The 15793-nt window shown below is 41.3% G+C and overlaps 1 protein-coding gene across 5 annotated transcripts in view; it reads right to left on the bottom strand.

Annotated features, from left to right (window-relative positions):
- GPLD1 (glycosylphosphatidylinositol specific phospholipase D1) overlaps positions 1-15793 on the bottom strand; it is an 83407-nt gene that overhangs the window by 23305 nt on the left and 44309 nt on the right. For all 5 annotated transcript variants that reach the window (XM_037844563.1, XM_037844564.1, XM_037844565.1 and 2 more), the window contains 5 exons: positions 8393-8579; positions 2837-2947; positions 1367-1441; positions 1111-1267; positions 219-360 (listed from right to left, as the gene is read on the bottom strand). In XM_037844563.1, the coding sequence (XP_037700491.1) occupies positions 219-360; positions 1111-1267; positions 1367-1441; positions 2837-2947; positions 8393-8579 (672 nt within the window). The remainder of the gene's footprint in view (positions 1-218; positions 361-1110; positions 1268-1366; positions 1442-2836; positions 2948-8392; positions 8580-15793) is intronic.

Here is a 15793-nt window from a genome sequence, read left to right as displayed (position 1 = left end):
ACCCTTGATGCCAATTTACGCCAAATATAAGGACACCTATTTATCTCATTTCTGAACCTCTACGGAGAATTTGCAACCTTGCCAGAGCTTTAGCTTTTCCCAGAAAGGAACCAATTCTGTAGCCACTTTCTCTGAACCCCTGTTCAGTGGGCTTCCACAGCAGTGGCCCCTGGCCCCTGGTGCTCACTGGTCCCCAGGCTGCCCGTGCCAGCCCTCACCTGCCGGCGTTCTTCCAGGTCGGGCTTCCAACCAACAGCAAAGTTCTGCTGTTCATGCTGACGCCGTGCAGGGAGTATCCAAACCAGGCGAAGTCCTCCTCACCTCTCACCAGCCAGTCGGCTGCCTCCACGTTCAGCTTTTCTAAAGAAGATGACCAGGCCCTTTTACTTTATATGGGAAGACTGCCAGAGTGGAAAGAGCAGATTTTTTTTGTTCCAAGCACATTTTTTTTTCTTATTGTGCTAACATACATAACATACAATTTGCCCACTTTATTCATTTTTAAAGTAAAATTTAGTGGCATTAATTACTTTTATAATGTTGTGCTACCACCACCTAACATATAAAAAAAACTTTTTTTTTTTTAACCACTCAAAAGAGAAACTGTACCCTTTGAGCAGTAACTCCTAAGAGTGGGCCCTTTTTGCAGGTTGATGAGAAACCGGGATTCATTCTGCTGAGATTTTGCCAGAACTCATATATGCCCCCTAGCTGATTCCAAGACCCCAATGTCAGAAAAGGATCTCACACTTCCTATGAGAAATACATTTCTAGAGTTCATTTCTGGAACATGGTAGAAGCTATTTTAAAAGAGCCTCTCCTTTGGAGAGGAGAGAATCATTGGGATGCTTTTGGTTCTAAGTATTTCTGCTCTCACACTGAGAAACTATGAGAATAACCTATTGGCCCCCTTCTGTATCTAGAAATTGAAAATACAAGAAAACTTTTTTTATATTCAGTGACTATCTATATTTATGTATATCACTTGGCAGACATCTGGAAAGTATCAGATGATATAGAATAGGGAAAAGGACATAAACCCACATGCAAGAGAAGAAATCACAGAAGTACAGAGCAGCTATACCCCCCACCCCCCACCCCAAGCATTACCTTTATCGTTCTGGCTGGTGGCAGAATAAAATGCAGCCACAATTCCCCTCTGCTTCCCTCCACCTGGTGCAAAAGGGGAGCCAATCACCAGGTCGGGCTCACGGTCTCCATTCATGTCTGTGGCCAAGAGTGCCCAGCCCAGGTTACAGTAGATGTCCTGGAAGGAAACCAGGAAACCACTTTTTATTCTGCACTGCAGGCACTCAGGGTGCAGAGAGTTTTAATTTTCTGCACCTGGCTAAGGTGGAAAACATACCTGGCAAGAAATGGTGATATTAGGGGAAGACGGCATTCTTCCTTCTTTAGAACCAAAGTAGATGTACACCTCACCCTAGACATGGACAAATGGCAGAAAGGTCAAAAGTCTCATATGGTGACCCAAGAAACTTAAATAATAGCAAAACAAAGAGGGCTGGCTGTGAAATAAGTCCCCATCAGTGTCAGGCACCTCATGGCCAGAAACCTGTCCTGTGCATCATTGCTGGGCTGAAATGACTTTTTAAGTCTGACACTTCCATCAGACTACGAGAGCCCACAAAAGCAGAAACTGGGTCAACTGACCTTTGCCTCTCCAGTCTTGCTCCTGGTCTGCCATACATAATGGTTCATCATTTGCAGAATGAACCCTGCAACTGCTTCCCCATGCCAGGCCCAGCACAGTTTATGGCTCCTCCATGAAGCCTTCCCTGATTACCCCAGCCCATCATGTGCCTCCTGGCTCAGCAGACCATGTCTGCACTGCTCATTTGCCTTCAGACACATTGTATGCCATTATTTTGTGTCATAAATCAATTCCTGTCTTATACTTGCCTTGTCTCCAGCCCCATTCATTAGTCATTGTACAAGTCTTTATTTCCCATGAGCCAAAGTACTGGGGAATCAGGAGCCAAGTACCGGGGACCCAATGACTATTAATAATCTCTGTCTTCCCAAAAGGCTAGTAAACGGGCAATGATGATACAGCCTAGAGAGTGCTATGCCAGGGGAAAGCCTGAGATGCTGTGCAAGGACAGTGACACGTCATCTAACGCAGGGGTTAGATAACACTTCCCACAGAAAGTGGCATGTCACTCCTAAGGAAAAAAACGGGAGAAAGGGCTTTTCAGGTGGAGGGAGCTGTATGAGGAAAGATCCCAAAATGAGAGAGCATGATGGGCTCAGGAAGTCACCAGTTGTTTACACGACTAGAATTAGAGCATGAAGAGGAAAGGCAAGAGGTGAGCCTGCAGAGGGGAGCAGGCACGGTCCCACACGGGGCCCAGATGCCCCGTGCACTGCCATGACATGAAACACACGTAGGGAGAAAGCCTGGTGGTCCCCAGGGCCAGGAACTCTGCTCTTCGTAAGAAAATGGGATAGGTTGGGACCTGTGCATGAAAGAGAAGGTCCAGGAAAGTCACCTCTCTGCTGTGATGACAGGAAGCTACGGATTTGCTGGAATTTCTTTCTCCCTTTACTCAAATTCAGCATCATGGTGGTAGGGGGTGGGGGTGGGGGAGGGGGAGGAAGGTAACATCTCATGGAACTGGGAAGGCCAGTGAGGTAGGAACAGGTGCTGCGGGGTAACCTGAGATCATGTCAAGGACCCAAATGGGGGCCCAAGGTCTGCTTTTTTTCAGAGGCTCTATCCAGCCCTGGCCTCCCCTAAGTGCTCCTTCCCTCCCACCCCATTCACCCAGCAGCAGGGAAACACCTGCACCCACCCCCACGCGCACAACAGCCTTACCCTATACGTGAGCTGCTCGGAGCCCACTGAGGGGGCTCCCACGGCCAGGTCCGGCACGCCATCCTTGTTAAAGTCCAAGACAGCCACGGCAGAACCAAACCGACCTGAGGGCTGAAGAGGCATGAGTTACTTCTCCCCTGGCTAAGCCACAAGCTTCAGAAGAGCACAAAAGAGGCTGTTCAAGAGAGGGGTGGAGAGGTCCAGTGACCCCACCAGACCTCTCCAAGGGCTAAGGAACAAAATCGCAGCAACCTGTAACACCTCTGCAACACTCCAGTGGACAGCTCGGCCCGAAGGGTATTTGTTGCATGTGTCTGTCAATGTCTTGAGGGGAAGATGAAGTACCAGAAAGTAAAAGATCAGTTCTCAGGAGTTCTAGGTTTTCAGAAAATAGTCTAGCATGCAACTGTACCCAACATTCAGCACCAAACTCCTTTAGAATGTATCCAAATTAATAATTAAGTGGCAGCAGCAGCTAGCATTAGTTGAGTATTCAGTTGTTCTAGAACCAAACTGCCCGATTTGGTGGCCACCAGACACAGGCTGCTATCACATTTAAATTTAAATTTAAAGTAATTAACAGTAAATAAAATGTTTAAAGTCAGTCCCTCCATCACATTAGCCACATTTCAAATGTTCATTAGCCAATGTATTAGTGTTTACCATATTGGACAGCACAGATAAAGAACATTTCCATTGTGGCAGAAAGTCCTACTGGGTAGGGCTGAAGAAGATACTGTTCTAAGACGTTTACATGGATTAAAGTAAGTACTGTCATTATCCCCATTTAACAGATGCAAAACTCGGTCCACCTAGGGACAATTTTCTTTCAAGGTGGATTTCCTAGATCTTTGTTCTCCTATTGTCTAGAATCAGCCTAGACCTAAACGAAACTCACTGGGTTCTCCTGTTCTTTTATAACTTAAATGACAATGAATGGTCTTTCACAAGGTTGACACTTGCCACGTAACACTCAAGTGCTAGTATCCACATCTATTATTTATTGGCTAATCTCTCACACCCATGTGCAATGGCATCTATGAGCACTGCCCCTTGCTACAAGATAGGAACCCGATAAACAAGATGGAGCTGCTTGGGGACAAAAAGCATGTTGGGGAAGAGTGGAGAACCAACAAGTAGTCTTCCAAGGATTGGTTAATTTCATCACGACCAGCTGCATCATCAAGCCCTTCGGCAGGTTAACCATTACTCCTAGAGAAGCCCAGAATTTCAACATGGACTAGCACTTGAACATACAAACAAGGACACACGAAAGTTAGTAGCAGAACCAGGGCTAGAGTGCAGGATTCTCATCCCTGGTCATGCCTTCATCTGGCCATCTCCCAAATTATCAAAGGTCACTGGGGGGAGGAGGACATCTCCTTCCTTGCTGCAATAAACTTTTTATTTTGAAATAATTTCAAACTTTCAGGACAGTTGTAAAAATAATACAAAACTCAGCACAGAGAACTCCAACATACCTGCCACCTAGAGCTAACAATTTCAACATTTTGCCACATTTGCTGTATTATTCTATCTGTCCATCCATCTATTTTTCTGTACATTTGAGAGTAGGTTGTACACATTGTGCTCCTTGAACACATAACACTTCCACGTACATTTCCTACGAACAAAGATACTCATTTATCTAACCACCTTAAGTATAGGTAATCCAAGTAGACTTTGAGAGAGTTTATTACCCACAGAGATCATCTGCTTCTCTTATTCCCAGTCTTCTTGAGCTTAGACAATTATACTTTACATAGCAGACAGATGGAATGGCTTTGTAAAGAAGTAAGAAGCAACAAGAACGTGTGGATTTATTTTGGAACTTTCTTGTGTGGGTCAGAAGGCTCCAGAAAATCCTGCCCCTCTGGAACTATGTGACCTCACACACTGGCCATTCCACTTATTCACACTTCTCAGATCAAGGGCTCCTTTCATTGGAGCCTAAACTAGACCATAAACCATTCTGTTTTTCATTTTTAAAAGTATTTTCAGAGACCTGAAACAAGATGGGCTCTGCACCCACAGAGGCTTTGAATAACCAGCAAGAACTTGCTGAAACATCTTTCTCAAAGCTCCAGAAAAGTCAAAAGACTGAAGTAACAGGGCATGCACCAAATCAAGAAAAAGGCTACTTAAGTTGTAGGATTTCCTGGTGCCCTGGCTGGCCCCTTCCCCACCCTTCATCAGCTCTACAGAGTTGGCCTGCACTCCCAGTCCAAATCTGTGGTCCCAGTTTTGGAGGGAGAAGGGTAACCCTCGTGTACATACTGGGAACATGCATGTCTGGCCCATACTGTCAGGTAGTGTCCTGAGGGATTCGCTGTCCTAGCACTTGCTGTGTGTAAGGCAGTTCATAGAGCTCTCCTACAGAACACAGTGGGAGAGTAGCCGAGTCGTGCTGCCTTGGGCTATAGGACATACAGTGCAGTGCCTGGGACAGTGAGGAAACTGTTTCCTAGAAAGAGGGAATATTTAGAACTGGAACCATGTAACAAGGGAATTCCTAGGGCTTCATGTGCATGCCCAAGACAAGATGCATGCACAAAAAGGATCAGAGGCCACCACACTTTGGACTGGAGTTATTCTCTAAACTCTCTGTATGGATAAGCCCTGAGAGAGCGCACTCGCACAGATCAATCTGCAAAAACTGGGAAAAGTGCTTTATTTTTATTTTTCTTCTTCTCCTTTTTTTTTTTTTTTTTTTTTTTGTTACCTCCTGGCATTCAAGGAAAGCGTCTGTTACAGAACAGACACTGCAGAGTCTGAATTCCAGTGATAACATTAAAATATCAAAATGTCCAGGTTTTCAACAAAAGATTACAAAATATACAAAGGAAAAGGAAGTGATGGCCCAGGCAAAGGGGAGGATTAAAGCATTAGAACTATCAATGAAGAGAATCAGACCTGGGGCATTTCAAAGACTTTAAAAAAAACGATCCTAAATATGCTCAAAGAGCTAAAGGAAAACATGGACAAAGAACTTAAATCAGGTAAACAACAAATGAACATGAAGAGAATATCAATAGAGAGATGGAAATTATGAAAAGGAACTAAACAGAGCTGAAGACCACAGTAAAAATTCTCTAGAGGAGTTCAACAGTAGATTGGAGCTAGCAGAAGAAAGATTCAATGGACTTGAAGATAAGATGATTGAAATCATCCAGTCTGAGAAGCAGAAAGAAGAAAGAGTAATGAAAAGTAAACAGAGCCTGAGGAATCCATGGGATACCATCAGGCATACTAATATATGCATTGAGGGAATTCTAGGAGAAGAAAGAGAGAAAGTTGCAGAGAGAATGTTCAAAGAAATAATGGCTGAAAACTTCCCAAATTTAATGAAAGACATGGATATAAACATCCAAGATGTGAAATGAACACCAAACAGGATAAACCGAAATAGAACCACACTGTGCCATATTATAATCCAACTGCCAAATGCCAAAGATAAAGAGAGAATTCTGAAAGCTGCAACAGAGAAGCAATGTGCCACATACAAGGGAGCCTCAAAAAGATTAAGTGCCGATTTCTCATCAGAACCTATGGAGGCAAGAAAGCAGTGGGAAAACATTTAAAGTGTTGAAAGCAAAAAATTGCCAAAAAAGAATTCTATATCTGGCAAAACTGCCTCTCAAAAATAAGGACAGACACTCCTAGATAAACAAAAGGTGAGGGACTTCATCACCACTAGACCAGTCCTATAAGAAAAGCTAAGGGGAGCTCTGCAGGTTGAAAGGAAAGGGCACTAGACAATTGACTGAAGCCACATGAAGAAATAAAGATCTCTGGTTAAGATAATGATGGGGGTAAATACAAATACCAGTACTATGTAATCTGTGACATAAAGGTGGGGGGGACAGAGGGCCATAGGAACATAGTGTGTGTGTTCTACTGAAGTTAAGTTGGTATCAAAACAAACAAAATTGTTATAGATTCAGGATGTTAAATTTAAGCTCCATGGTAACCACAAAGAAAATATCAGAGAATATGCAAACTCACAGAGACAGAAAGTAGAGTGGAGTTTACCAGGGGTAAGGGGGCAGGGGCAATAATCTTCCAAAGTAACTGAGAAAATGGAAGTTAGAGGGAAATAAGCAAAGAGAAATCAGGGTAGGGAATATAATGAAGTTAGGTGTGAATTTAAAACTAAAAAATATACATGTGCTAATGGGTGTAGGGTTTCTAGGGCTACTAGGACAGTTGTAGTAATGGATAGTGGAGAGGGTACAGCAACATTGTGAGTGTGATTAACCCCACTAAATGGAATGCTTGGGAAGGGTTGGGATGGGAAGACTTATGTTGTATATATGTTCCCACAATTTAAAAAAAGAAGAAAGAGAAATTAAAAAAATAATAACTAAACGAGACACGTGATACTGGCTGGGATCCAAGAATGGAGGAGAAAAGCTCAAAAGGACATTATTGGGACATAAGAAAAAGTTGGAATATAAAACGTAAGCTGTATATCAATATTAAATTTCTTGAACACAATAACTGCACTTAAGGTGATTAAGTGCATATCCTTGTTCATAGAAAATGTACATGGAAGCATTATGTGTCAAGGAATATTATGTGTGCAACCTGCTTGCAAATGTTCAGAAGATAGATGGACAGATGGACAGATGAACCCATAGATGATGGGTGGATAGATGGATGATACGGGAAAGGTAGCAAAATGTTAAAATCTGTGAATCTGGGTATCTGGTAGGGTGGGGATATGTTAGAGTTCTCTGTAGGGGGTTTGTATTATTTTTTCAACTGTCCTGTAAGTTTGAAATTATTTCAAAATAAAAAGGTTTTTTTTCATTATTTTTAAGTATTTCAGGTATTATTTTCTATTCATAGCAAAAGGTTAGGTGGACAAGAACCACTACCTCACCCAAAGCCCGGGTTCCTTCCACTGGCCCCTAACACTCGGTGCATCCAGCACCAGGACAGCGTCACCCAGAGCCCCACATTCTAGACAGAGCCCGCTTGTTTCTACCAGAAGGACTGAAACCTCTGATGTCTGCAATCCCCTCCTGGTTCCTCGTACCCCAAAGAGGAGTTAATGCTCAGCCTATGTGAGCGACACTGGACAGCCATTGTGGGTTTTTTTCTGGTGATGAAGAACCACTTAAAACAAACCAATGAGATCTGAACAAAGTCTGGGTTTAGTTATTAATACTGTACCAGTGTTGGTTTCTTATTTTTGACAAATATACCTTAGTTATATAAGATGCTAATATTAGGGGGAATTGGGTGAGGGGAATGCAAGAACTCTATAATATCATTGCATGATCATGAGGGTTGTATTATCAAGAAATCACATCCTGAAAGCAGTTCTAAATAACACATTATTTGTGAAGATGGTAAACTAAATGTTCAGATTTAATAATAAAATGAGATAAATGAAGTGAACATTTCAAAAATGGAAGGTGTTACACAAATGTAAGGAACCAGCCGTTGTTACTATAATTATTCTTGTTATTGTTATTCATTCCAGAGAATTTGCCATAAATTACAGTGGCTTATCAACCACTAAAAGAGAAACCACGATGGCTGTCTCACCTGGAAGCCCTCCAGGATCCTGTGAGCCTCCTTGTCCAAGTCCAAGTCAACAGGGGGCAGGCCCAGGTCGTTGCCATAAAGGAGGTACACGCGGCCGATCTGAATGCGGCCCAGGCGACTATAGCCCGGTGCACCCACCACAAGATCACCGTAGCCATCCTGGTTCAGGTCTGCTGAGGTCATTGCCCTGTAGGGAAGAAGGAGGGACCACTGCAGCATCCACCGATGCGATGGGTTAAACTGCCTCCTGCTTCTTTCTTTCTAGAATCCAACACTTTAACTTTCTCCCACTGATTTTTCTATCCTGAATGACATTTTGGATTATTCTTTCTGAGGTTGTATTCTGTTTGTGTGATTTGCAATCTCACTTTCAGAGATAATCAAGCTGGACAAGTCAAGGCTTCTGTGCAATTCTGTATCACATCACCTGAGCAAGATGAAAAGCATCCTCACAAAGCAATGTGTTCTACTTGCACAACCCAGAGCGACCAAAACACGATCCTGGGCTCAGCCTGAGAACAGAGAAGAAAATTGTTCCCAGCCAAACTATTCTAGCCAATGGCACAAGCTGCTTTCTGATCTGCTCAACTAATTTCAATCTGTTACCTGATCATATGCAAGTGTATATTAAATATATCATTTTATTTGTGCCTTGTAGTGGCACAAATCAAATGTCCAACATAGTTAGTGGACACTCTTTAATGAGATTCTGTGATCTACTGGTTTTAGAGATGGACAGTCTGAGACAATGATTCAAATGTCTGTCGGGGATGAAAGACTTAAGTTATTTATTTATCCCAGTTCCTACGGTAACACCAAGAACAAATGGACATTAACAAGAAAGTGAAAAGACAACCTACAGAATGGGAGAAAATATCTGATAAGGGTTTAATATCCAGAATATGTGTAGAACTGCTACTACTCAACAACAAAAAGACCAACAAACCAATTTTAAAATGGGTGAAGGACTTGAATGGACATTTCTCCAAAGAAACTACACAAATAGCAAATAAGCATATGAAAAGATGCTTGATACCATTAGCCATCAGGGAAATGCAACCCAAAACCATGATCAGAACACTTCACACCATCTAGGATGGCTATTATTTTTAAAATGGAAAACAACAGGTGTTGGCAAGGAGAATTTTTTAAATGAAAAACAACAAGTGCCAGCAAGGAGAATAGTGCTTGGTTGATGGAAATGTAAAATGGTGCTTCCACTATGGAAAACAGTTTGGTGATTTTAAGCAGAGGGGGGAGGAAGATGGCAGTTAGGAGAGACAGGGCAAAAAAAACTTCTCCCTGAAAGATACTAGATAAAAGACAAAAAGTGCTCCAGAATACCAGTTCCAGTGATGCACCAGCTAGACGAGGTCTGCTAAATCCACAGGGACCGTGCACCTGGTCAGACCGAGAGTCTGAGTTCCGAAACGAGTGAGTGAGCCTGCTGGAGGACCAGCAGCCACGCCATGGTTGGGAGATACCAGGGGTTGGCGTTTGCAGATGGATTAGTTTAAAAACCCAAAAGTGGCTGCAGACTTGGCAGCGAGGACTGCACAAGCCAACGTGGCAGGAAGTCCTTCCCGCAAAACACACACAGGCCTCAGTAACTGGTGTGGACAATAGCTTTTCACACACCCGCAGCTAATTGTCCCAGAGCTAGAAAGGTGAAGGCCCGCACAAAGGGGGAACGTGCCACACCCCATACAGACTTCTTCTCGGAGGGCTGGGAATGCCCCTGCAGGGTGCCATGGGCCAGAGCTATGCAGCACAGCCCAGTACCACGGGAGTGCTTCCCCAAAACTGTAGGCACACCACAGTATCTGGCATGGGTGATAGCCTTTCTCACACCTGCAGCTGATTGTCCCAGACCTAGGAAGGCAGACATCTGCGAAAAAGGGGGAAACTGCTACACCTCATACAGCCATCTTTTCAGCAGGCTGGGAACGCCCCTGAGCAAAGCAGTGGCCCAGTGCTTCCCTTGCGGACTCTGCTCACCTGTGACGCTGTGCTGTCTTACACCCACAGAGGCCCTTGGAGGTGGGACCGCACAGAAGTCCCAGGGACCATACACCAATACCAGGGACTCGTGGGTCCGTGGCAGAGAGAAACTGTAGGGAGACTGAAGCAAAAGTTTGGACACCTACAACAGCTATTAGTCTCCAGGATCACATGGGAGATTTGATAATTAAAGCTGCCCTCCATTCCTAACCGCTCAGACACACCCCCTGCATTCAGGGCAGGCAGCACCAACTACACATGGAAATTTGGTGCACCAATTGGACCGCCACAAGATTCAGACCCCCACTCACCACCCACAAAGACAAAGTCGGGGAGAACTGGCTTGAGGGGAACAGGTGGCTTGTGGATGCCACCTGCTGGTTAGTCAGAGAAAGTGCACTCCATCAAGCTGTAGCTCTGAAAATTAGAGATAATTGTTCAAATAAGTCTACATAACCTAAAAGAACCCTCTCAAGATAAGCAAATGTCAAGAGCCCAAAAACAACAGAAAATTTTAAAGCATATGAAGAAACCAGAAGATATGGATAACCCAAACCTAAATACCCAAATCAAAAGATCAGAGGAGATACAGTACTTGGAGCAAATTAATCAAAGAACTAATGACAAACAATCAGATCATGGCACAGGATATAAAGGACATGAAGAAAACCCTAGAAGAGCATAAAGAAGAATTTGCAAGAGTAAATAAAAAAATAGACTATTTTATGGAAACAAAAGAAACTGTCAATCAAATTAAAAAGGTCCTGTATACTCATAGTACAAGACTGGAGGATGCTGAGGAGGAAATCACTGACCTCAAAGAAGACAGAACAGAGAGTGAAAGAACAAAAGAAAGAATGGAGAAAAAAATTCAAAAGAATTGAAACATAGCTCAGGGATATAAAACACACAAATATAAGAATCATTGGTGTTCCAGAAGGGGAAGAGAAAGGTAAAGGTCTAGGAAGAATATTCAAAGAAATTGTTGGGGAAAACTTCCCAAACCTTCTAAACAACATAAATACACAAATCATAGAGGCACAACAAACTCCAAACAGAATAAATCCAAATAAACCCACTCCAAGACATATTCTGACCAGATTGTCAAATGCTGAAGAGAAGGAGCATGTGCAAAAGCGGCAAGAGAGAAGCAATTCACCACTTACAAGGGAAACAGCATAAGACTAAGCAGTGACTACTCAGCATCCACCAAGGAGGCAAGAAGGCAGTGGCATGACATATTTAATGTTCTGAAAGACAAAAATTGCCAACCAAAATTCTTTATCCAGCAAAGCTCTCCTTCAAATTTGAGGAAGAGCTTAAATTTGTCACTACTAAAGGGAGCACTATGGACAGAGAAACAAACGAGAGACAGAGGTATGGAGAAAGGTTCAGAACTAAAGACATTCAGTATGGGTACGTTAAAGGACGTTAAGAGAGAGAGGGAACACAAAAGCTAAGAGATGAAATAAAGAGAAACACCCAGAGAAGTTTAGAGAAAAACCACAGATGGAGAAGCCTGAAGCAATGAAACCCAGGAGAGAAGGACCAGCAGACATTGCCATGTGCCTTGCTATACGACAGAGGAATCTGAGCTTGCTGGTAACTGGTCTGCAAAGAAGGTATTGTCCTGTTGATGCTATAATTTGGAAATTATGATGGCCTTAGACTGTAAATTTGTTAAGCTAATAAACTCCCATTGTTTAAAAAAAAAAAAAAAAAAAAAAGAGAGAGGGGAAAAATATATCCGACAAACATAAGCCAAAGGATAGGATGGCTGATTCAAGAAATGCCTTCACAGTAATAACACTGAATGTAAATGGATTAAACTCCCCAATTAAAAGATACAGACTGGTAGAATGGATTAAAAAATATGAAGCATCAATATGTTACATGCAAAAGACTCATCTTAGACACAGGGACACAAAGAAATTGAAAGTGAAAGGATGGAAAAAATATTTCATGCAACCTATAGCCAAAAGAAAGTAGGAATAGCAATATTAATCTCAGATAAAATAGACTGTAAATGCAAGGATGTTATGAGAGACAAAGAAGGCCACTACATACTAATAAAAGGAACAATTCAACAAGAAGAAATAACAATTATAAATGTTTATGCACCCAATCAAGGTGCCCCAAAATACATAAGACAAACATTGGCAAAACTAAAGGAAGCAATTGACGTTTCCATAGTAATTGTGGGAGACTTCAATGCATCAATCTCTCCTACAGATAAATCAACCAGACAGAAGACCAATAAGGAAACTGAAAACCTAAACAATCTGATAAATGAATTTGAATTAACAGACATATATAGAACATTACATCCCAAATCACCAGGATACACATTCTTCTCTAGTGTCCATGGAACTTTCTCCAGAATAGACCATATGCTGGGCCATAAAACAAGCCTCAATAAATTTTAAAAAACTGAAATTATTCAAAGCACATTCTCTGATCACAATGGAATACAATTAGAAGTCAATAACCATCAGAGACTTAGAAAATTCACAAATATCTGGAGGTTAAACAACATGCTCCTAAACAATCAGTGGGTTAAAGAAGAAATAGCAAGAGAAATTGCTAAATATATAGAGACAAATGAAAATGAGAACACAACATATCAAAACCTATGGGATGCAGCAAAAGCAGTACTGAGGGGGAAATTTATAGCTCTAAATGCACACATTAAAAAAGAAGAAAGAGATAAAATCAAAGAACTAATGGAGCAACTGAAGAAGCTAGAAAATGAACAGCAAACTAATCCTAAACCAAGTAGAAGAAAAGAAATAACAAGGATCAAAGCAGAAATGACATCAAGAACAAAAAAAAAACAATAGAGAAAATAAATAACACCAAAAGTTGGTTCTCTGAGAAGATCAACAAGATTGACAAGCCCCTAGCTAGACTGACAAAATCAAAAAGAGAGAAGACCCAAATAAATAAAATAATGAATGAGAGAGGCAATATTATTGCAGATCCCAAAAGAAATTTAAAAAATTATAAGAGGATACTATGAACAACTGTATGCCAACAAACTAGATAATGTAGAGGAAATGGACAATTTCCTGGAAACACATAAACAACCCAGATTGACCAGAAAAGAAAAAGAAGACCTCAGCCAACCAATCACAAGCAAAGAGACCCAATCGGTCTTCAGAAAGCTTCCTACAAATAAACGCCCAGGGCCAGATGGCTTCACAGGGGAATTCTACCAAACTCTCCAAAAAGAACTGACACCAGTCTCACTTAAACTCTTTCAAAACATTGAGGAAAATGGAATAGTACCCAACACATTTTATGAAGCTAACATCACTCTAATACCAAAACCAGGTAAAGATGCTACAAGAAAGGAAAACTACAGGCCAATCTCCCTAATGAATATAGATGCAAAAATTCTCAACAAAATACCTGCAAATTGAATCCAAAGACACATTAAAAAAATCATACACTGTGACCAAGTGGGGTTCATTCCAGGCATGCAAGGATGGTTCAACATAAAATCAATCAGTGTATTACAACATATTAACACATCAAAAGAGAAAAATCAAATGATCATCTCAATAGATGCTGAAAAGGCATTCAACAAAATCCAACATCCCTTCTTGATAACAGCACTTCAAAAGTTAGGAATTGAAGGGAAATTCCTCAATATGATAAAGAGCATATATGAAAAACCAACAGCCAGCATTGTACTCACTGGTAAGAGTCTGAAAGCGTTCCCTCTAAGATCAGGAACAAGACAAGGATGCCCACTGTCACCACTGTTATTCAACATTGTGCTAGAAGTGCTAGCCAGGGCAATCTGGCAAGACCAAGAAATAAAAGGCATCCAAATTGGAAAGGAAGATGTAAAACTGTCACTATTTGCAGATGATATGATCTTATATCTGGAAAACCCTGAGAAATAGATGACATAGCTACTAGAGCTAATAAATAAATTTAGCAAAGTTGTGGGATACAAGATAAATGCACATAAGTCAGTAATGTTCCTATACACTAGAAAAGAACAAACTGAAGAGACACTCAAGAAAAAGATACCATTTTCAATAGCAACTAAACAAATCAAGTACCTGGGAATACACTTAACCAAAGACGTAAAAGATCTATATAAAGAAAACTAGATAACTACTAAAAGAAATAGAAAGGGACATAAAAAGAAGGAAAAATATTCCATATTCATAGATGGGAAGGCTAAATGTCATTAAGATGTCAATTCTACCCAAACTCATCTTAGATTCAATGCAATCCCAATCAAAATTCCAACAATCTACATCACAGACTTGGAAAAGCTAGTTATCAAATTTATCTCGAGGGGGAAGATGCCTCGAATTGCTAAAAACATTCTAAAAAAGAAAAACAAAGCGGGAAGACTTACACTCCCTCACTTTGAAGCTTATTATAAAGCCACAGTAGTCAAAACAGCATGGTACTCGCACAAAGATAGACATATTGACCAATGGAATTCAATTGAGATTTTGGAGCTAAAACCCTAGATCTAGGTTGACTGATCTTTGATAAGGGCCCCAAAACCACTGAACTGGGATATAACAGTCTTTTCAACAAACAGGGCTGGGAGAGCTGGATATCCATATCAAAAAGAATGAAAGAGAACCCCTACCTCACACCCTACACAAAAATTAACTCAAAATGGATTAAAGACCTCGACATAAGAGACAGTAACATAAAACTCCTAAAAGATAATGCAGGGAAACAACTTCCTAGACCTTACACCCAAAGCACAAGCAACAAAAGAAAAAACAGATAAATGGGAACTCCTCAAGCTTAGAAGTTTCAGTACCTCAAAGGAATTTGTCAAAAAGGTGAAGAGGCAGCCAACTCAATAGGAAAAAATATTTGCAAACCATGTATCTGACAGAAGACTAATATCTTGCATATATAAAGAAATCCGACAACTCAACGACAGTAGTACAAACAGCCTAACTATAAAATGGGCAAAAAATATGAAAAGACAATTCTCTGAAGAGGAAATACAAATGGTCAAAAAACATGAAAAAATGTTCAGCTTCACTAGCTATTAGAGAGATGCAAATTAAGACCCACAACAAGATACCATCTCATACCAATTAGAATGGCTGCCAGTAAACAAACAGGTAACTACAAATGCTGGAGAGAATGTGGAGAAATTGGAACTCTTATTCCAATTTGTTGTTGGGACTATATAATGGTTCAGCTACTCTGGAAGTCAGTCTGGCAGTTCCTTAGAAAACTAGACATAGAATTATCCTTTGATCCAGCAATCGCACTTCTTGGTATATACCTGGAAGATCGGAAAGCAGTGACATTAACAGATGTCTGCATGCCAATGTTCATAACAGCAATATTCACAATTGCCAAGAGATGGAAACAACCCAAATGTCCTTGAACAGATGAGTAGAT

Source organism: Choloepus didactylus, chromosome 7, assembly GCF_015220235.1.
Source record: "Choloepus didactylus isolate mChoDid1 chromosome 7, mChoDid1.pri, whole genome shotgun sequence".
NCBI classification, from domain to species: domain Eukaryota; kingdom Metazoa; phylum Chordata; class Mammalia; order Pilosa; family Megalonychidae; genus Choloepus; species Choloepus didactylus.
This window is presented reverse-complemented; position numbering and strand designations above follow the sequence as displayed.